The sequence below is a fragment of the Papaver somniferum genome, chromosome 9, assembly GCF_003573695.1.
Source record: "Papaver somniferum cultivar HN1 chromosome 9, ASM357369v1, whole genome shotgun sequence".
NCBI classification, from domain to species: domain Eukaryota; kingdom Viridiplantae; phylum Streptophyta; class Magnoliopsida; order Ranunculales; family Papaveraceae; genus Papaver; species Papaver somniferum.
Genome location: NC_039366.1, coordinates 74,656,432 through 74,679,229, shown reverse-complemented (window position 1 = coordinate 74,679,229; position 22,798 = coordinate 74,656,432). Strand labels below are relative to the sequence as shown.

The following is a 22,798-nucleotide window of genomic DNA, read 5'->3' as shown; positions in this document are numbered from 1 at the left end:
AGTAGATGAACGTATATATTTTACAATAGTACATCACTACAATAATTTTGAACTAAAAAGAAAAGAAAAACAAAGTCACCGTAAAAAAAAACTTTATTTTTGAAAATGAAACCAGGCACTAGCGTCCTCCTCCCTTTTCGAGGTAAATAACAAATTATCTTTCTCAAAAATATCCATCAACATTTCCTATATAAGCAACTGCTTCTCACTCGTTTCTTCTTAAATCATTCCTTTTTCCTCTTCTTTTTCCCCTCACCTTATTCTGATAACTTCCTCATTATTCCTTCTTTCTCAGTACGTACTCTCTGATAGTCCAATTATAGAACACTGGTTTTCGTGTAAGCTATTGCATGTCTTCTAAGACGTAAGAGCTCCAGATACATATAAATGCACGTTTAATCATTCCTCATATGTAGAAAAATTTTCCGCAAATGTTTGTCTGTTTTGAGAAACATACGTTATTTTATTTTCTTTCTGTTTACTGATATCATTTTAAATCCAAACTTCTACTGAATTTCAAAGCAAAATTCATCTTCACCTGCATTTTGAAGCCGAAAATTATTTTTTCATTCGAGGAAACGTACGTCAGAGTAATATTGGTTTTGTTACATTGCAAACGAAAGCTCCATTACTCACTTTTGTTATTCCGTCCATTGAGGAACGCATCAATTCCCCCTCTGATATTTTTTTTTGAAGTAATTCCCACTTTGATTTCAAAACACTTAAAACTATCCGTACTTAATTGTGATTTATTTATTTTCTTGTAAATAATTTCATCAGGAATTAATAATGAAAATAAAAATTTCGTGTTTCTTATTTTTGTAGAGGATGGCTTTGAAATTTGGTTTCAACCATGTGGCAACAAAGGTAAGTTAGTCGTCATGAAGATCAAACTCAAATTACTTAATTTCTTTTCTTCAAAAAGTTGTTTTGATTTTAATATTTTCATTTGGATAAATTTATTCATTTCTATTATTTCTATTAATTTGGAAAGTTTCGGCTTTATAGTATTATTACCATGGTTTTCTACCCACAAAAAGGAAAAAAGGAAGAAGAAGTATTACCATGGTTATTTTTATTTATTTCTTCTGTTTAAAAAATATTTAAAATTAATTCTGAAGAATTCAATTATTCAATTTTTCTATTTTGAGAATTTACATAATTTGGGTTTGAGAACTAGTAAATAAATCAGATAACCACCAAATTAACTTCCCATATTCCCCACTACTTACGGTTATAGGATACGTCAAATTGTTAGTTAAATTAATTAATCTCATTTTTACTTAATTTTTAATCTCATGTTATTATTACTACTAATCATCAAACAATTAATAACTAAATAAGCTGATTATATTATCAGGTTAAGAAACAATTGTGCTTTTCTCGTGGAACAACATCTGCATATGAAGAGGAGGAAGAATCGTGTCGAAATGAAGGAAAGATGATTTCCGTTGCAAGTGATGGGTCGTTAGATAGAAAAGGAAATCCTGCTTTGAAATCAAACTGTGGAGGATGGAAGATAGCTAATCTCTTATTAGGTAAAACCATGATAACATACAAAATTTAATATATTCGGCATATGATTTTTAGGTGATTAATAGTTATTTATTTGTACCACAGTGAATCAAGGTCTGGCAACACTTGCTTTCTTTGGTGTCAGTGTAAACCTTGTTCTGTTCTTAACAAGGGTTCTAGATCAAGATAGTGCTGAAGCTGCAAACAACATTAGCAAATGGACAGGAACTGTTTACTTGTTCTCCTTAGTTGGCGCATTCCTCAGTGATTCTTATTGGGGAAGATACTTAACTTGCGCAATCTTTCAGTTCATTCTTGTACTGGTAATAATACAACAACCAATTTTTTTTATTTATTCATACATCTTAGATCATTAAAATTTTGATTTATTGGATTATTCTTTGATACACAGGGGCTGGTATCGCTGTCATTGACAACTTGGTTACTCTTGATCAAGCCAGTAGGTTGTGGAGATAAAATATTATTATGCTCGAAACCTTCTTCACTTGGTGTTGCAGTCTTTTACTTGTCGATTTACTTGATAGCATTTGGCTATGGTGGATACCAACCAACTATTGCAACATTTGGATCAGATCAGTTTAATGAATTGGACCCAAAAGAAAGACAATCCAAAGCTGTCTTTTTCGGTTACTTTTACTTCGCATTAAACTTTGGATCACTCTTCTCAAATACGATTCTAGTCTATTTTGAGGATTCAGGACAATGGACTTTAGGATTCTTGGCTTCTATGGGTTCTGCTGTTCTTGGACTTGCTTTGTTCTATGTAGGAACACCAAATTATCGATACTTTCAACCTAGTGGAAATCCATTGAAACGTGTAGCTCAAGTAATTGTTGCAGCTATGAGAAAATGGACTGTTCTTCCTCCTTCAAATGGTGATAAGCTCTACGAAATGGAAGGGGAGTCTGCTATTAAAGGGTGTAGGAAAATTCTTCATAGTGATAAATTTGGGTAAGTAACTTCACGTATATAAGTTCATCAAAAAAATAAGAAATAAAATTGGTATAACAAGGCTTACTTGACTTGGTCAAAAAAAATCTGATTAAATTATTTTTCAGGTTCTTAGATAAGGCGGCAACGATAAGCGAGAAAGATTTATCCGATCAAACCAGTATAACTATAAACCCATGGAGGCTCTGTACAGTAACACAAGTAGAAGAAGTAAAGTGTGTGCTGAAAATGTTACCTATTTGGCTTTGCACCATCATATATTCCGTAATTTTCACCCAGATGGCCTCACTTTTTGTTGAGCAAGGGGAAGTCATGGATACAGGCACTGGTAGCTTCAACTTGCCTGCAGCTAGTATGTCGGCTTTCGATATAGTCAGTGTTCTTATATTTACTGGTATTTATGGTCGGTTTGTGGTACCAATAACCAGCAGATTCACAAGGAATCCCAAAGGCTTAACAGAGCTCCAAAGAATGGGAACTGGAATATTAATTGGATTATTAGCCATGGTCGCAGCAGGAATTACAGAAATGGAAAGGCTAAAGAGAATTACATCCACTGAAAGCACTAGTTCATTAAGCATATTTTGGCAAATACCGCAATACACATTAGTTGGAGCCTCAGAGGTGTTTATGTACGTGGGCCAGTTGGAATTTTTTAACAATCAAGCTCCAGACGGGATAAAAAGTTTTGGAAGCTCACTTTGCATGGCTTCGATGTCTGTTGGGAACTATGTTAGCAGTTTACTAGTTAACATAGTAATGGCCATCACAACTACAAGAAACAGACCAGGTTGGATTCCAGACAATCTGAACATGGGTCACCTTCACAGATTTTACTTCCTTATCGCTATTCTAGCTGCAGTTGATTTTGTGATCTATCTATTTCTCGCAAAGTGGTACAAAGGCATAAATCTTGAAACAGACGACATCGAGGAGGAAGAAGATAGTGAATTGGAAGAACAAGAACAGGGAGGTGGTAATACTAACAATATCCTTAGAAAAGTTTAGTTTTAGTTGAAATTTAATAATTCATGTACTCTATAAACATGACGTGGGGGTGGTTGCTTGTTAAGCGCCTCTATGATCTTCTTTATGATGTTAAATTACTAGGTTTTATATTGTCGTAGGTCTTAGTAGTAGTTTAAACTCTTAAAGTCTTGTAACTTGTTGTACTGAAAGAAGACTCTTTGTTTCAATATATTGTTGCAACTTATCTGATACTCCGCTTCTTATGTGCTTCAATTTGCAACTCTATTTGTTCATTTTTATCTCGATAAAGAAAGTTTATATTAAACGAATGAAAAAATAAGAACAACCCAGCAATGACACTGCATATTAACAACAAGGGCAGAGACACAGAGGCAACAAACAACCAAAAGAAGTAAGAACCTACAAAACCAACCCAAAGAGACACAGAAACCAGCTTCTCTTTGCTATGTCGATTAGCATCATCTTTCTGCCTTGTGTTCACATGATCCAGATTAGTAATATTCAACCCATAAGATTAAATTGTGCACGTGCACTTAAATATTCCCGTATGATGTAATGCCGCGGGGCCTTCTGTGTTGACGTCCTTAATGTCTTTTCCATTATTGGCGTAGGGTTCATCTCAATTAGCTTCATCAATTTTGAAGAGGTGACATCACATCTCTTACTCAAAATTGAGAATGAGTTGCGCAAATCAAAAAGTAACTACATATAATCGAATACATAGATTGAACTTTTTAGGTACTTTTTATTGCTAACCAGCTGGTTACAAATATGACGGGGGATATGACTACGACCCCCGGTGTCTCTTTATGTACACTCACAACCGGCCTATTTTGATGACCTGAAACTCAACAACCAGAAAAAAATACGAGTATATGTTTATTCTGCTTGTGCATTGCAATATTCCTCTCTTTCTCGGTGGAAATACTGTTGCACGCGTTAGGGCCTTGTCATTTCCAGAATATTACTTGTGTGTATAACCAGAACATTATCCTAGGTAACAAACAGAGTTGGCTGAATTTGCCTCTTTTATCCTCGCGATTTTCTTACTAGTTCTACTTGTTGCTTCTTCCAAGTGCATCTTTTGACGAATTTGGCTGGCGAGTAAAAAAAAAACGGCAAGGCGTGGGGGTTAAAGTAAGGGAATATTTCACTATTACCACCAAAATCTAGTTCTATACGGTATGAATTAGTGTTTATAGTATTTGTTTTTTTTTTGTTTTTTTTTTTTTTGATATAGTATTTGGTTGTTTTATTTCTATTGAAATGCCACTCGGCCATTCTTTTCGAAATTAGGAAGGAACAAAAAAGAAAAAGTGTAATGGTGTCTGTTTGTCGACTCTTTCTTTTGGTTCTTCATTTCTAATCCAAGGACGAGACAACAAGGTTTGGTTCTAAAATAAGCCTCTGAATCACTGCTTTGACAACAACAACAAAAATGGTGGGGATTTTCATTAATTTCAAGCTGTGAATGTGATGCAAATGACGCTTATCTCTCTCACAAAGATAAGTTCCCCTCTCAAACTCTCTACAGTGAAGAAAGCAAAAATATCTGACGTGGTGGAGGATAAAAATCAAAACTGATGCGTCAGCTCATTCGTCATCATGCACCAATAACACCAGCCAGAAATACAGCGCAAGCTGGAGCATTGGGATTCTTGACTGCACTCCTATTTGGCATCATCTACATGAAGTTATAGTGGGGATACTGCGATGTATTGGGAAAAGCTCTGGTTTGGAAGTTGTGAAACAAATTACAAATCAACGAAATGCTCGCCTGCAAAGAACTCTAATATAAACTATCAAAACTATGAATTTTGACACCCCAAACAAGATTTATTAAGCTGCAAGAAACAAAGAGCCGATTCCAAAAAGAAAAATGAAAAGGCCTCTAAATTTCTTATAACATGATAATGTTCTTTACAGGTAGTTGTGTTCTAAATAACAACCACAAATAAAGATATACACGACTACAAAACTAGCATTTGAAGATCCCCTGATTGTTTACGCAAGTGAAAAGAAAGAGCAAAAATCCGATGATACAGAGAGACAAGACACTCACACACCAGACTTGCGCAACTCACTTGCGCCATGTGCAAAATGGCACCTGTCACCAAAAGTGCAAGAACCCTTTGAGAAGTTCTCACATAGTTTCGTCTTGAAGTTGTTCGCTGATGGCGCAGGTGCTGTTGCAGCATGGGGTTGGCGATTCTTCATAGCTGCTGTGGCAGCACCAACATTAACAATTAGTTCACGAACCATTGCACTAGCCTGTTTGATCTGATCGAAGGTTCCCTCTAACTCAATGTTCCTCAAGCTAGGATCTGACTCATGTTCCCGTATTGCAAGCTTGGCTCCGGTTAAATGACAGATGTGCTTTGAATTCACACCTCCTTTCCCAATTATAGCTCCGGCTAGGGAAGCATCTACGCTGATCTTGGCAGTTGCCGAGGCACCAAAACTTGCTGCTGCAGCAAGGCTTTGAGGCGGTGGAGGTTGCTGCTCGTACCTGTTAGGCATCCTGCCCATCAAATGTGGAGGAATACCCATAACACGTGGATCTTCATAGGGTGAACCAATCAATTTACCAAATTCCTTATCTCCGTGAGAAAATCGGCATTTGTCCCCGAACTTACAACCTTCAGCTGAATTATATTTGGAGCACATTTTTGTTCTTGCAGAAGATGGAGATGTAACATCCGCCATCATCGGTGGTGGTCCTAGTGGGTTTCTAGAAGGTGGCTGATGAGATTGGTTTCCACCCAAGTTGGTCATCTGGGCCACAGCATGGATACCCCCAGGAACATAGTGTAAGAAGTGGCATCCTTCACCAAAGGGACACCCAGAAGTGCTGCATCCAGAAGCATTCCCAAAATCATGACAAGACTTAATGTTGAATTAAAGAGAGAGGCTTAATTTTCAATATACTAGCATGCTAAAAAAACGGCATAAGCAACTTTCATTATTGCTAGTGAACATTTAACCATATCGCACATATTTATGCTAATGATATTAGCAACAAACTTTTCCACCTGAGCTTGGATCCAGTTAAGACTAACCTGAACTAAATTAATTTATTTTATTTTATCTTATTAAGACTAACCCCAATGCACAATATCAGAAACTACATCTATAACTATGATGCTAAAATATGATGATTGAAAAATCTTTAAAGTTAAGATTAATAAGTTTAGATGTGTAAAGTACTAATGTCACCAAATTGTATACAGTTGCAAACTTGATTATGGTGACAGAACAATTTAAAATGGCCACGTGAGAATATTTTCACAATAATTAACAAGTCGGATGTCTTTAATTACCGGCACAAGGATACCAACTATATCTAAACTTAATTCATCAAAATATCTGAGCGCAGTATATTACCAAGTTTTTCAACCAAACTCCACAACATAAGACAGTTAAAACTTAAATAGAGGAAAACAATTTCCCTCCATATACAATTGCTTTTGAGCTGATATGGATTCAGCATTTGTTTAAATGTGGTTTCAATCTTGAAAATCAATCATTTATCTGTGCAATTTACTGTGTTAATTTGATTAACGCAGATGAGATATGAAACCTGTTTCACAACTTAAAATACCAAATTCATTAGCCTTGATAAACTATCTTAGATTTCATAATCATAGTACAATGGAACATTGCTTAGGATTTATAGACTTTTGAATGAGACAACAATTTAAGTTAACTTGCATGGTTTACAGTTTAGGATTAGAACCTGAAAAACTTGGTGCATGGCTTTGATTTGCTTCCTATACCAGGTGTAAAGGTCTCCGTTTCTGTTACAGAACATTAATTACTTAATCTCAGCTATACTTCAGTGAGTTATTAATTTTTGTACTTGGTGAATATTTTAAACGCATTACTAGTTAACACTGTCGAGCAAAATTCCCCTTTGAGAAAAATAACATTGCGCGTTTAAATAAATAGACAGTGATCTCTACCTACAACAACAATTTCTTTAAAGAGATTTTTGTTTCTTTGTTTGTTTACAAGTGTAGGTTACATGTAAACATGAAACCGATAAGTAAACATAAGCCCTTTCAAACACATGTTTTAGAATAATTTCATCGTGCAATAGATTAAAATTGGCCATTCTCATCTTAATGATACTGAATGTCCTTGCACCATGAACAAAGTGGGCATAGCACATCAAAATAGAATAGCTTAAGGGTGCCTCCTCAATGAATTCTCATTCTGCTTGTGAATCTCAGGCTTTTGTGAATACATTGTCAATGGAGGATATATAAAAGGTTCTTGTACTGCATAGAATCCTAAATTTGAGACTATATGAGTGACAAAGGGTATTGGGAATAAAACTTGAACCTCCAAACCATCTATTACAATGATAAGGTTTGCACTCAGGGAAAGAAGCACCAAAATTCAAATTATTATGAGAGGAATGGCAGTATATGATAAGCCCTTGTACTAAACACATATGGATCATGAGAAAGTTTAACATAGTTTCAACTAACCCTAAAGATCAAACTCCCAGGAATGCAAAGAAAAATATTCAAATTCCCTAGTTGTTTCAGTGCTAACACTAACCCTAAGAACAAAACAAAGAAACTAAAACATGAAATTAAAGAGGAAGGAAAGAGGTACCTTGTTTATTCCGTTTGAATCCACCATTAGAATTTAAGGCAGCGTCAGGTCTACCTCTTTTTCGAGCTCCACCAAAATCCATGGGTGATAACTGATAGCTAGAAATTATTAAGGAGAATTATACCAGAGAGAAAAGAGATTTTGGAATTGTAAAAACCCTAGGAAAATAAAGAAAACCCAGAATAAGGTATTGGGAAACAGGAAGTGAAACCTAGGCGTAGGGCTTGTATAAGAGAAGACACGAACGAGAGACAAAGAGGAAAGATCTGAAATTAGGAAAGGGGAAGGCAAGCAAGGGGGAGGAACCGCAGGAGGAAACACGAACTTCAGAAACAAATAAGGATTTAATTTAAGAAAACAAAATTGGATCCTTCTGCCTATACGGATTGGAGCTGGTTAGCTAGAGGACCTCATCCAGAAGTGAGGTCCCCAAAAAGTCGTTCTTCTATTTCTTAATTCACGTGTTCCATTACTGCGGTTGTATGTTAACAACCCAATTACCTATGTTAACAACCCACTTAGCTGGTGTCATACCTTCAAATGCTCCAAGTAAATTTTTACACAGTTATGAACCCGACAATATAGTGGTTTAGGGATTTTTATCATTCATTTATATTTCAGCCGTATAAGTTTGCATTTGTGCAAACAGCATCACTATCATGAGTTATGCAACGGAAGACTTACTTAGATTTTCTCTTTTCCTTCAATTGTAGCACATACTATAAAGAGGGGTTAATGCCATGTTTATGCTTGACAGAATTGGGGGAGTACTTTCGAATGAATATAACAAATAGACAAATCTTTGAGCCAATAAATTTTCTTTCATTAGCTTAGGGGAAGATTACAAAATTCTTTCCAACCAGTGGACTTACAAGCTTATTCTCTCCATAAGCCTAAAACACACTCTCTACTAAAATGTGATGCCTCTATCCTTGAAGACCTACATTTGCAGAAGTTCTCTGGACTATTTATAGTGCCAAGAACCAAGCCAATCCGTGTGCAACCAACGCAGGACCTATGAACAACCATTTGTTCATAGGCAGTTATCCTAACCGCAACAATGCCTTTCTGACTGCTAGCTTTTGTGTTGGCTTCAAAATTATGCCACACTTGTCTTCAACAGTTAGGGAATGTCAAACTCAGTTATAAAACCTCTTTATAAACGTCTCAACCAACTCCTTTGCTCTGGCATGCGTGTAATGCACATACAACTTTGCATGATCCAATAACCAGAAAACATTGCGCTGCACTCAACTTGGCCAGAACCAAAGTACAACTATGATTGCGCTACATCCAACTTGGTCTCTGCCAATGTACAACTATGATTGCGCTACATTTATCCCGACCATGTGTTAGAGCATTGTTTGGTTGAACCCACAAATTTTGTTATTTCAAGCCTCTTGTCAATGTTAGCTGATCAAAACTATATCTTGATTTCTAGTCTATTAAGTCAACTTTAGGATATGTTAGAATTGTAGTTGAGTATCAAAGATCACCCTTGAAGATCGACGAAGATATTTGGAGAACTTTTGTATCAGGTATGTGAAGACTGAACCATTCTATTTTACTCACTATACCATCATTCTATGTATTGAGACTATATCGTATGACTTATGGTAGATTCAGAAAGAATATGTTTCGAGTCAAGCTTGTCTGGTGAAAAATCTCGAAATATGATTTAGCGATTAGATGTTCAAAGGTCCTTAACAATATTAGTTCTATGAATTAATTTGTGGAAAAATTGAAAATTGCCCATACAAATGGTTATATCACTTAGGAATGTTTCAAACATCATACGAGAGAAGTATGAACTTACTGGGATTTCTACTCATGGTAGGTCAGCGAACTCAGTTTGGAAACCATAGATATCTGAAATACAAAAATATGGGAAGGTTGGCGAACCTGTTCGCAAACCAAAGGTTCAGTTGGGAACAGTTCACGAACCCGGTTGGCAAACCCTGGTAAACTGATTTTATAAGTCGGATTAATTAGATAGCAGTTGGCGAACCCGTTCCACGAACCGAGGTCAACTGAGTTCGGTAGTCTAGTAGGGTTGGTGAACCCGGTTCACGAACTGTAGTACCCTGACTCGTGAACAAGCCCTACGGTTGGCGAACCGTTGTACCAATTGTCTCAATAATGTTTATCAGGTGCACAAAGACTTGTTATTTTAATATGTTTAGCATTGCTAGAACTCTCTTAGACACTTCTAAGACTTCATTGATCACTTAAACACTTATGTGTGTGAACTATGATTAATTTCTTAGGTATTTACATGAATATCAAATAAATTTTAGTTCTTTGGCTAACTTGCCAAACCGAACAGTCATTATACACGGTTCAGTAACCGAGCCTATGTGTATTGAAAAAGCGGGGGTCTAACAACCACACCTAATATTTCGTTTAGGAAATATGTATGGACTAACTCCAATATAATTCCAAGAGAATCAACTGGACAGTCAGACTCAATCAAGGAAAATATATCCAAGAGTTATATTTTAATTTCTCAAATCAATCTGCAATCGAACAGATAGAAAGCTGTGAGCCAGATCAATATGAGAAATAACTTGGATGGTACCAAAGACCAATATCCAAGCGTCAATCAATTTCAATATACAACAAAAGGTTGGATTTACCAATTGATTGAACTACACACAACCTGTGATATTTCAATTATATATAAAGTATAATGCGAAAAAGAAATAACACAGACACCAGAAGTTTTGTTAACGAGGAAACCGCAAATGAAGGACCTAGTCCAGATTTGAACACCATATTGTATTAAGCCGCTGCAGACTCTAGCCTACTACAAGTTAACTTTCGACTGGAATGTAGTTTATCCCTAACCAATCTCATACTGATTAAGGTACAGTCACGTTCCTTACGTCTCTGAATCCCAGCAGGACTCTACGCACTTGATTCCTTTAGCTGATCTCACCGACAACTAAGAGTTGTTACGACCCAAAGTCGAAGACTTGATAAACAAATCTGTATCACACAGAGAAGTCTATTAGAATAGATAAATCTGTCTCCCTCAGAAACACCTAAGAAGTTTTGTTCCGTCTTTTGATAAATCAAGGTGAACAGAAACCAATTGATAATCTGGTGTTATATTCCAGAAGAACAGCCTAGAAATATCAATCATCTCACAATAACTTAACTATATGGTAGTAGAACAAGTTATTGTGGAATCACAAAGAATGAGACGAAGATCTTTGTGACTACTTTTTATATCTTACCTATCGGAGATAAATCTCGAGCAAATATTAGAGAAGATAGTACCCAATACGATAGAACAAAGTAAGATCAGAACACACAACTACAAAGAAAATAGTTGGGTCTGGCTTCAGAATCCCAATGAAGCCTTTAAGTCGTTAACCTATAACGGTTTTAGGAAAAACCTAGGTTAAAGGAGAATCGACTATAGTCGCAACTAGTATCACACATAAGGTGTGGGGATTAGGTTTCCCAGTTGCTAGATTTCTTCCTCATATAGTTTTCAAATCATGGTTTGACAACTTTGGAACAAAGCAATCAATATTCACCGTTAGATGAAACCTGATTCAAGATTCAAGTTAATATCTTTCCACCGTTAGATGGTCTTTATCTGCTTACACACACATGAAATATACCTTCATTTAGATATGCGTAACCGTACCTAAACGTGTATATTTAGTTGGCTCAATAACAGTTAACCGAAGTTAGCCATATGAACACTTCTCTTAACCTTGTCCATCTTAACACTTCTAGATCAATTGATTATCAAATGAATCTAATTGTGTTACTCATAGAGTTTTTCAATTGTTTATATTCTCGTAAAAGTATACAAGACACAATTGAAGCAAAATCGAATTGATTCAAAAGAATCAATTCATGAACATTTTAGCCACGGTTTGCAAAGATTGCATTCCTTAATTTATAAATGTATTTGTTCATGAGTATGAAATCATACTTAACCAATTTAAGAACTTCAACCACTTAAGTTTGTAAACAGGTGCGCAGACTTAAGTTCCGGACATTGGTCACAAGTCGATAGTTTGCAAACGGGTACGCAAACTTTAGCTTCGAACCGAATTCGGTTGAAACCGTTTACGGACGAGTACGTAAACTTGGTTCCCGGACTTCAACAGTTAAATCAGTTTGTGAACGGGTATGCAAACTTAAATACCCTGACTTAAACAGTTGAATAAGTTTGTGAACGGGTATGCAAACTTCCGGTCCTGAATTCCGTCAAAAAAGTTCGTACACAAAGTACACAAACTGTAATGTATCCAAACATGGGTTTTAGATCTTAACTCCCATTTCAATCATTCAAACATTCTTAGAAGACGACAATAGCTGTATCACACAAACTATTAGCTTATAAGCAATTTTCAAGTGATCGAATGATTAGTACGAAACATTCCGAGCCTACATCAAATGACTGTCTCGCACAAATCATGTAAGATGTTACCAGGTGATTTTCACATGATCATCTTTTGACTTTCGTCAAGAATAATGATGAACGTGGTTAAAGCAAAAATCTTCCCATCACATATTTCGAGAAAGATATAAGCGAGTTAAACTCAGCTCGGAATATCAAATGTGTAAAATGTAAAGTGTATATAGATATACGACTTTTGTCTCAGTAGGAGATATAATAGAATAGACTTCTGAGTGATAGATGAGTTCGAATCTCCACATACCTTTTGTTGATGAAGTTTCACAATCTCCCCTTAGTAGTTCTTCATCTTCAATCGATGAACGCCGTGAATTCTAGAGCTCAACTACACATTTTATCCTAATCCGAGACATAGCTATAAGTAGACTAGAAATCAAGACTTATAGTTTTGAAAACTAAACTTTCCAAACAAGCTTGAGATAGCAACGCTTGCGAGTTCGACCGAGCAGTGCTCTAACATGTATAGTCTTCTATCGTAGTTTGTAGACCTAATTAGTTTGCTTGATTCTCAAGTTATCTTAGCTTGAATTCTAAGTTAACCCTGCCCTTTGAAAACTATAAATAGAACATCTTTGTCAACTGGGAAAATCAATCCCTAACACTTCGTGTCCTAGTTGATTCTAGAGTCGCCTCTATTGACCTTTTAGGTCTATGACTAAAAAGACTTCACTTGGGGATTCGTGAAGCCAGGTCCGACTATATTTACCTTGATAGTTCGTGAATCCTGATCTTTCTTTCTGTTATGTAGGTTTTGGTAATCTCTTTCAGGCAATATAGATAGTAATCACAAAGTTCTCTTTGTCTCATACTTTGGGACTCCTTAACAAAAAATATCTAAAGACTGATCTTAGTTGATCTTTCAACAATTGTTCTTGAGAGATGGTTAAGAATATAGGCTTCTCTTCCGGAGTCGTAAGTTCCGGATTTGTGATGTTTGATATCTTGTCTATTGCAAACAGATTTCCACATCTTGATCGTTGATCTAAACGGAAATTAAATAGGCTTACCTGTTAGAGGCATATGGGTATCAAAAGTCTTCACTTTGGATGAAGAAACTCTTGGGCTGTAAATGACACCAGCTAAGGGAATCAAGTGCGTAGAACCTTGCGAGGTTCAAGAGACGTAAGGAGCGCGACTGTAACTGAATCACTTGGAGGGTGGATTCGATTTCAACTACATTCCAGTCTGGTAGTAGGCTAGTGTCTGTAGCGGCTTAATACCGTGTGGTGTTCAATCTGAACGAGGTCCCGGGGTTTTTCTGCTATTGCGGTTGCTTGTTAACAAAATTCTGGTGTCTTGTATTTTTTATTTTCCATATTATATTGTTCATCTTTGTAATTGGGTTTACACAGATTTGTACGTACTCAATCTAAGTAGATATGTCCGCTTAATTGTAATCGATTACGAGACTAGTTTCTGGTAGAATTTGTATGTTGAAAGATAGATAACAAGTTTAATCACTTGGCAGGATTCCGATTGAATTATTTGGATACGACTAAATTGATCTTGGATATTGATTTTTGAGATCGTCCAAGTACTCTTGCTTAACAATCAGGTTCACGGACCTTGTGTCTATATACATACTGATTAAGTAGAGGTGGAGATATTAACTTTATATATATGTGTGTGTGTGTGTGTGTTAGTCTACTTGAAAATGTATTAATTTTGTTTATACAGGTTTCCGAACAAAAAAGTTTGGTGTATTTGGTATACCCTGCATTTTCACCATGTACTTGGCTCATTTGGATGCCAACATCCGAGTAAAGTCATGCCAATCGAGTCATGTCTTGCTGCTTGGTTTAGCTTCATACTTTAGGTGCATCACTTGCATTATTTTTTCCGAGCAATAGACAACAATGTCGCATTTGGCAACGCCACTGTTCCTTATGCATTGTCGAAGCCTTGTCCAATGCTTGGGCCAATGCCTAAGTCATTCCATAACTTTTATTTCATCCGTCATTCCTTCCTTGAGCTGGGATAATTCTGAACATAATATTGCATGTGCTAAGTAGCCTTTCTTGTCATCCATGATAGCGCTCCATCGTCTAGGCCACTGACTTCAGTAATGCGCCATCTTGGCGCTTCACTATTGGGAACGCTAACAAACCTCCCCCACCCAATCCATTCAAATTCCTCGTTGAATGCAACATCAGTTCGGGATCTACTGAAACTACTTGGCCTTGAGCATCTGATCCAATCTCAATCAGCAAACTTGTTTGGCCTATATTATTACCAAAGATTTCTTCCTAGTACCATATGCGCCTTGCAATTAAGCCTAGAAATTCCAGCTTCACTATCACATCGTCGACTATGCTTCAATTCCATTTCATTCATATCTTAACACCCAAAAGATATTCCAAATATGTTGTTATTCCCTTGTATCAGAAAAAGCGGGGGTCTAACAACCACACCCAACATTTCGTTCGGCAATCTGAATATACAAACTCCAATATACTTTCAAGAGAATCAAGTAGACAGTCAGACTCAATCTAGAGAAAAGTATATCAAAGAGTTTTTATATCTCTATCTCTTAATTCAATCTGCAATCAGCAAACAGGAATTTGCGAGCCCTATTGAATTAAGAGAAATAACTTGAATGGTACCAAAGACTAATGTTCAAAGATCAATCAATTTCAATCAACAACCAAAAGTTGGATTTACCAATTGATCGATTCAACGCACAACCCGTGATATTTCAATTATATAACAAAATATAATGCGGAAAAGAAATAACACAGACACCAGAATTTTGTTAACGAGGAAAACCGCAAATGCAGAAAAACCACGGGACCTAGTCCAGCTTTGAACACCACGCTGTATTAAGCCGCTACAGACACTAGCCTACTAACAATGAACTTCGGACTGGAATGTAGTTGAACCCTAATCAATCTCACATTGATTCAAGGTACAGTTGTGCTCCTTACGTCTCTGATCCCAGCAGGATACTACGCACTTGATTCCCTTAGCTGATCTCACCCACAACCAAGAGTTGATACAACACAAAGTCGAAGACTTGATAAACAAATCTGTCTCACACAGAAAAGTCTATTGGAATAGATAAATCTGTCTCCCACTGAAATACCTACGAGTTTTGTTCCGTCTTTTAATAAATCAAGGTGCACAGGAACCAATTGATAAACTGGACTTATATTCCCAAAGAACAACCTAGTATTATCAATCACCTCACAATAATCTTAATCGTATGGTAGCGAAACAAGATATAGTGGATTCAAAAACGATGAGATGAAGATGTTTGTGACTAATTTTTATCTTGCCTATCGGATACGATAGAACGGGGAAAGATCAGAACACGCAACTACAGATAAAATAGCTGGGTCTGGCTTCACAATCCCAATGAAGTATTTAAGTCGTTAACCTACAGGGTTTCGTGAAAAAGCTAAGGTTAAAGGAGAATCGACTTTAGATTATGCAACTAGTATCACACAGGAGGTGTAGGGATTACGTTTCCCAGTTGCTAGAGTTCTCCTTTATATAGTTTTCAAATCAGGTCTTGCAATCTAAGTTACCTTGGTAATAAAGAATTCAATATTCATCGTTTAGATGAAACCTGATTAGATTCAAGCTAATATCTTTCGACTGTTAGATCGAACTTAGCTTGTTATACACAAATGAAATGTACCTTCATTTAGGTTTAACTAACCGTACCTAAACGTGTACACCATGTTGGCTCAACAGTAGTTAACCGAGGTTAGCTATATGAACACTCTCATATCAACCTTATTCATCTAAACTACAACTAGTTCAACCGAATCAAATGAAACTAGTTAAAGAGTTGTTCAATTGCTATATTCTCATAGAAGTATACAAGAACACAATAGAAGCAAAATCGTTTTGATTCACTCGAATCAATTCATGAACATTATAGCCACGGTTTGCAAACAATGCATTCCTTAATATATAAATGTATTAGTTCATGAGCCAACCGATTTTAGAACTTTAACCACTCAAGTATGCATACGGGTACACATACCTAAGTAGCCGGTCTGAGTTTGGGTTCGCCAGGCCTATACCTTACGTAAGTATGCGTACAAGTACGTGTATTTGGTACCCGGAATTCCACAACTACAAGTATGCATACGGGTATGCATACTCTAGTTCCGGTCATGGATCACATACATGCAAGAATGCACACTATGTTTATAATCAAATAGTTCTAAACTCTATTTCAATAATTGAAACTTTCTTAGAGGATGACAATAACTGTTTTCACACATTATTAGCATCAAAGTAATTTTCAAGTTATTGAAATAATCATAACGAAACATTCCAATTCTACACCAAATGATTGTATCACACAAACCATGTAAGATGTTACTCGGCAATTTTCACATGATCATCTTTTGACTTTCGTCAAGAATATAAGATGAACTTGGTTGAAACGAAATCTTACCAACATATATTTTGAGAAATATGTAAGCGAGTTCAACTCAGCTCGAAATCTCAAATGTGTATAATCGACAACTATATAGTAATACGACTTTTGTCTCAATATAGGAGATAGAGTAGAAATAGACTTTACAAGTGATAGATGAGTTTTAGTCTCCACATACCTTTTGTTGATGAAGTTCCACAAGCTCTCCTTACTAGTTCTTCGTCTTCAATTGATGAACACCGTGAAGTCTAATGCTTAACTACACAATCTATCCTAGTCCGAGACATCACTATAAGTAGACTAGAAATCAAGACTTATAGTTTTGATCACTAACATTGACAAACAAGCTTGAGATAACAACGTTTGCGAGTTCGACCGAGCAGTGCTCTAACAATCTCCCCCTTTGTCAATTTTAGTGAAAAAATTATCAATACATATGGATTACAAAATAAATAAACTTTGTAGCTTCTCATCCAAATGTTTGATCTCCTTGGTTCTTCAACAGTACTCGAAATCTTCGTCACTTCCAAGTAATCCAATGATTCCAAAGGTGTTCAATTCACCATCATAGTTTTTGAAGATCCGTAGCTATAACAATGAGAAAACAGTTGCTCTTAATCATTGTTATAAAGTATCATAGTATTATTACACAGCATCAAAGTTCAATTGTATCAGAACTTTGACAACAATACTATGGTGATATGTATCACTCCCCCTTAGTCAATACTTCATCTCACAATGAAAACCACTCCTCCTTACATAATGATACTAAACCATATGTATTTGGCAAAGGTACAAAAACTAGTGGGATCCTCATGAAATTTTCGTAGAGATACTTCATGACCAAAAGAGAACAACATACCAACTTGTTTCGATGATTTCACATAGTCGAAACTTAGTGTATTCGTCAAGGAGTTTATAAAGATACAAGATAACTCCTACATAATACACAACCGCACTCCCACAAAGATTTGGCAATCAAGCACAAGTTCAGTTAAGAACTCTCCCCCATAAAATGTCATTCCTGAAAGAACAACAAGAGCGACGTTACTTTTGCAAGAAAAGAAGGATTTTTTTTCGACATTAACAAATCACATGAAACATGAATTTGTATCCAAAAAATCTCAATTGAATTAACCACAAGGAAAATGATCAATTCAATTGGCCATGCTCAACATAAGAAAACTTACGGAGCAACACTGTACATACACAAAGATGTGGATCAGGGAAAGACCAATACTGCGGAATAATCAAAGATTCGTTCTATTTTTCATCACTATTTGCACAATGACATATCATAGACTTAATCTTTGTAAACAAAATTTCATCCTTTCTTCTATCAATATTTGTATAATGACATATAATAGAGTTAACTTTTGAACAAATATGGGACAGTCAAGGTTCACGGACGTAAACAACATATCCCATAACAATTTGCAATATATAAAACCATAAATATTAATACTGCAAAAATCATCTTCCAAATCAACTTTAGAATTTAAACAAGTAAATCTAAAAACATTGCAAGATGAAAACGTTGGCAATAACTATGTGTACTCGCAATAATGGCTATTCCAATCCCTAGTTATCCTTCTTAAAAAAAACCAAGAATAAATTCTCATAAGAAGTTTCCTAGACATTGAGACCTCTAAAAAATTCTTTATCGTCCCCGAACTCCTTGTTGTCAACAGCCATGGGAACATAACGTTCATGAAGAAAGGAGTCAATTCCAACAAACCTTTTAAACTGATGTCGAACCAGGGCCTTCTAAATTTCAAGAGTTCTCAAAGCAATAGCCTTTATTTCATGAATCTCCTTCCTTGTTTCCTTCAACTCTTCAAAAACACCAGAAAACTTTAGAGAATTTGAAGGAACTCTTGGATTCCTCACATTCCTTCTTTTTCTTTTCAAAGTTGGAGGTAAAGGTGATTTATCTTTTTCCTTCATGATTGATGGCTTAACAATCATATTAACATCTTTTCCATCAGAAGACATAATGCTTGGAGTATCCACACGAGTGGAATTGTGAGAGGAAATCACAAGATAATCTCAACAAACAGTTTTATGATAAAAAAGAGTTTCAAGTGAAGGAAAAAGGAATGTAGGGTTACGGAAATTTTAAACACACAAGTTCACGCACGCACAACTCTCAACCCTAAAAAGGGTAGAATTGTCGAGAATAACCCTCTTTTATTGATTAAACAGGGAAGTCCCTTCCAATATCAATTACATATGAAAAGAGGCACGAATTCCAGACTTGCAAAGCTCAACAGAGCAAAAATGAGAAAAAAGAAAATAAAAACAAACTAAAACAATTTTCTTTTCCTAAAGCCTGAGGTGTGCATAATCTTGTATCTTTTGATCAGGCACATGAGACAAGATGCACTAACCAACACAATGAAGTTGTGCTAAGGTGAACAATAATCTGTTCACCATAACCTTTTCGAAAGGAAATCATAGAGCCATGTTTCTCAGAGTGTTTAGACCATAATTTTTTCTCTAATGATCTAGTCTTTTCTTTGGAAACTAACTTCTTTGAAGAAGAGATGCGTTTACATACCTCTGACGATTTTTGAAAAAGTTTGAGTTGTTTGCTAATCGATTCTCTCTTTGTTAAAGTTTGTTGACATACCTCATTTTGTGTTTGTACTTAAAACACTTTGAAAGTTCATGACCTTTGAGAGAACAATAAGAGCATGTCAACATGGAATATGATTTAGACACCCGAGATGTGTAGGCAGCTAGACACATAGTGGAACCTGAAAAATCAGGAAAAGGGTTTCTAGTAGAAACATGTAGATTCATTTTTTCTTCTAGACCGATTGAGATTTCTTCTGAAAGAATATCAAGATTGATGTATGTATTTCTACAATTATCAAAATCAATATTTCACAAAAAAAAGTGCAACACTTGACTTTTCATCTTCATTAGAATCATAGTTGTCAGACATTTCATCAAGAGTTGCAGCTAGACCTTTGTTCCCAGTGTATTTTTTTACGATTTGGACACTCATTTGTAAAATGGCAAAAACATTTACACTTAAAGCACTGAGGCATATCCTCGTCGTTAGTTTCATCTATATCCCTGTTTTTTGGAGGAACACGATTATGAGGTTTAACTGATGACCTAGGTTTATCTTTGGAGAATCGTTTACTTCTCTTCAAAAGAAGATCCCTAAACTGTCTAGTGATCAAGGAGACTGACTTGTCAAGATCTTCATTTGATGAATCAGCCTCGGAAAGATCATTTTCAGATATACAAACACTTTTACTTTTGTCAAGTAATTTAGTGTTCTTTTGTGCTTTGAAAGCAACATCCTTTCCGGATTTGGATGTATGCTCATGATCAAAGATCTTTAACTTCCCAACCAGAGTATTTATGGAATGAGTTGCAAGGTTATTACCTTCAACAATGGCATGCTTCTTAGAATCGTATCTAGATGGCGGTGATCTGAGAATTTTCATCACAATGTCCTTTTCAGGAATAGTCTTACCCAATGAAAAAGCGGGGGTCTAACAACACCACCCAATATTTCGATTAGCAATCTGTATGGACTAACTCCGAAACAGTTACTAGAGAATCAACTAGACAGTCAGATTCAATCTAGATAAAAGTATCTCAAGGATTTAATATCTCTCTCTTGTTTTGATTCACTCAAGCTAATAGAAATCAGCGAGTCTATAATCAAACACAAGGAATAACTTGGACAGTACCAAAGACCAATGTCCAAGGATCAATCAATATCAATCAACAACCAAAGGTCGGATTTCCAATTGATTGATTCAAACGCACAACCTGTATTATTTCAACTATATAAACAAATATGTTGCGAAAATAGAAATAACACAGACACCAGAATTTTGTTAACGAGGAAACCGCAAATGCAGAAAAACCTCGGGACCTAGTCCAGATTGAATACACATTGTATTAAGCCGCTACATACATTAGCCTACTCCAAGCTAACTTCAGACTGGACTATAGTTGAACCCCAATCACTCTCCCATTGATCCAAGGTACAGTTGTACTCCCTATGCCTCTGATCCCAGCAGGATATTGCGCACTTGATTCCCTTAGCTGATCTCACCCACAATTAAGAGTTGCTACGACCCAAAATCGCAGGCTTTAACAATAAACAAATCTGTCTCACACAGACAAGTCTATCAAAGGATCAATCTGTCTCCCACAGAAAAACCCTAAAGGTTTTGTTCCGTCTTCTTATAATAATCAAGGTGAACATGAACCAATTGGTAATCCGGTCTTATATTCCCGAAGAACATCCTAGATTAATCAATAACCTCACAACAATCTTAATCGTATGGTAGCGAAACAAGATATCGTGGAATCACAAACGGTGAGAAGAAGGTGTTTGTGATTACTTTTATATCTTGCCTATCGGAGAACTCTCACGATCTATATCCAATCAATATGATTGTACTATTACGATAGAAGATGCAAGATCAGATCACACAACTACGATAAAAGTAGTATCGGTCTGGCTTCACAATCCCAATGAAGTCTTTAAGTCGTTAACCTGGTTTTAGAAGAAGAAAACCAAAGGTTAAAGGAGAATCGACTCTAGCAGAGAAACTAGTATCACACGGACGTGTGGGGATTAGTTTTCTCAATGCTAAATCTCTCCTTTATATAGTCTTCAAATCAGGGTTTTGCCTTAGTTTCAAAGCAATCAATATTCACCGTTAGATGAAAACCTGATTTAGATTCAAGCTAATATTTCTCAACCGTTAGATCGAAAACTTAGCTTGTCATACACAAATGACTGTACGCTTCTAGGTTTGTTAACCGCACCTAAACGTGTACATTGTTGGTTCAAAAATAGTCTACCCAAAGAGGTTAACCATATGAGCGTTTCATACCAACCATGTTATTCTTCACCATAACTAGTTCAATTGACTCAAATGAACTAGTTAAGAGAGTTGTTCAATTGCAAGGAAATCTTATGTAACTACACAAGACACAATTGAAGCAAAGATGATTTGATTCACTCGAATCGATTCATGAACTTTAATAGCCACGGTTTAGAAATGCATTCCTTAGTCTTTTAAGATTAAGTTCAGAAATCATCTTTAGATATATAACCTTCTCAAGTTCGCAGACTAGGTTCGCGGACTTAAGACACTGGATAGAGTTTACAAACTCCAGCAGAAATTATCGTGTTCGAGAACTACACCGGTTCGCGGACTAGGTTCGTGGACTTGGCTCATGCAAGTAGTTTGTCAACTCCAGCAGAAATTCTCGGGTTTGAGAACTTCGGCAGTTCGCGGACTGAGTTCGCGGACTTGGCACTTGCCATACTTCCGGTTCTCTTGATCAACAAAGTTCGAAAACTTCGGCTCAAGGAATCCATTGGTTATGTAATCTAAACTCTCATTCCAATCATTGAAACATTCTTAGAGGACGTTATATAGTTGTTACACTATTTATCGTCAAAGAAATTTTCAAAGTGATTGAAACATTCATGACTTTCGTCACTAGGTAAAGATAAACTTGGTCGAAGCGAAAAGCTTACCAACATATATTTTGAGATATAGATAGGCGAGGTATACTCGACTCGAAATACCAAATGTGTATGATCTAGTCTATATATATAGCATACGACTTTTGTCTCAAAGAGTAGGACGTAGAATAGATAGACTTTTTAGTGACACATAAGTTCAACTCTCCACATACCTTTTTGTCGAGAAGTTCCACCGGTTCCTTGAGTAGATCTTCTTCTTGTATGATGAATCGCCATGAAGTCCTTGAGCTCAACTACACTTACTATCCTAGTCCGAGACTTAGCTATAAGAGACTAGAAATCAAGACTTATAGTTTTGATCACTAACATTGACAAACATGCTTGAGAT

At 36.1% G+C, this 22,798-nt stretch overlaps 2 protein-coding genes across 3 annotated transcripts; one reads left to right on the top strand and one right to left on the bottom strand.

Annotated features, from left to right (window-relative positions):
- The first annotated feature begins 228 nt into the window (after positions 1-228).
- On the top strand, positions 229-3,707 carry LOC113313647 (protein NRT1/ PTR FAMILY 7.1-like). Of its 2 annotated transcripts, none has more exons than XM_026562438.1 (6): positions 229-364; positions 826-867; positions 1,361-1,538; positions 1,621-1,838; positions 1,928-2,487; positions 2,595-3,707. In XM_026562438.1, the coding sequence occupies exons 2-6, from the start codon at positions 829-831 to the stop codon at positions 3,493-3,495; spliced, it is 1,896 nt and encodes a 631-aa protein (XP_026418223.1). In that variant the 5' UTR covers positions 229-364; positions 826-828; the 3' UTR covers positions 3,496-3,707. The 2 variants fall into 2 exon arrangements, with proteins under 2 accessions (XP_026418223.1, XP_026418224.1); XM_026562439.1 differs by lacking the exon at positions 229-364 and adding an exon at positions 391-695.
- A 1,644-nt stretch (positions 3,708-5,351) lies between these two features.
- Positions 5,352-8,537, bottom strand: LOC113314442 (zinc finger CCCH domain-containing protein 14-like). Its single transcript, XM_026563235.1, has 3 exons — positions 8,101-8,537; positions 7,214-7,274; positions 5,352-6,328 (listed from the first exon to the last, which is right to left on the bottom strand). The coding sequence occupies exons 1-3, from the start codon at positions 8,180-8,182 to the stop codon at positions 5,536-5,538; spliced, it is 936 nt and encodes a 311-aa protein (XP_026419020.1). The 5' UTR covers positions 8,183-8,537; the 3' UTR covers positions 5,352-5,535.
- Positions 8,538-22,798: the final 14,261 nt, after the last annotated feature.

What these genes read in the sequence shown, in the direction of transcription:
- LOC113313647 (XM_026562438.1), top strand. Translation starts at nt 829, where the DNA reads ATGGCTTTGAAATTTGGTTTCAACCATGTGGCAACAAAG. An exon ending in TCAACCATGTGGCAACAAAG is followed by an intron (nt 868 to 1,360) that starts GTAAGTTAGTCG and finishes TTATATTATCAG; the next exon opens with GTTAAGAAACAATTGTGCTT. An exon ending in GATAGCTAATCTCTTATTAG is followed by an intron (nt 1,539 to 1,620) that starts GTAAAACCATGA and finishes TTTGTACCACAG; the next exon opens with TGAATCAAGGTCTGGCAACA.
- LOC113314442 (XM_026563235.1), bottom strand. Translation starts at nt 8,182, where the DNA reads ATGGATTTTGGTGGAGCTCGAAAAAGAGGTAGACCTGACGCTGCCTTA. An exon ending in ATTCAAACGGAATAAACAAG is followed by an intron (nt 7,275 to 8,100) that starts GTACCTCTTTCC and finishes GTTCTGTAACAG; the next exon opens with AAACGGAGACCTTTACACCT. An exon ending in CCATGCACCAAGTTTTTCAG is followed by an intron (nt 6,329 to 7,213) that starts GTTCTAATCCTA and finishes TTCTGGATGCAG; the next exon opens with CACTTCTGGGTGTCCCTTTG.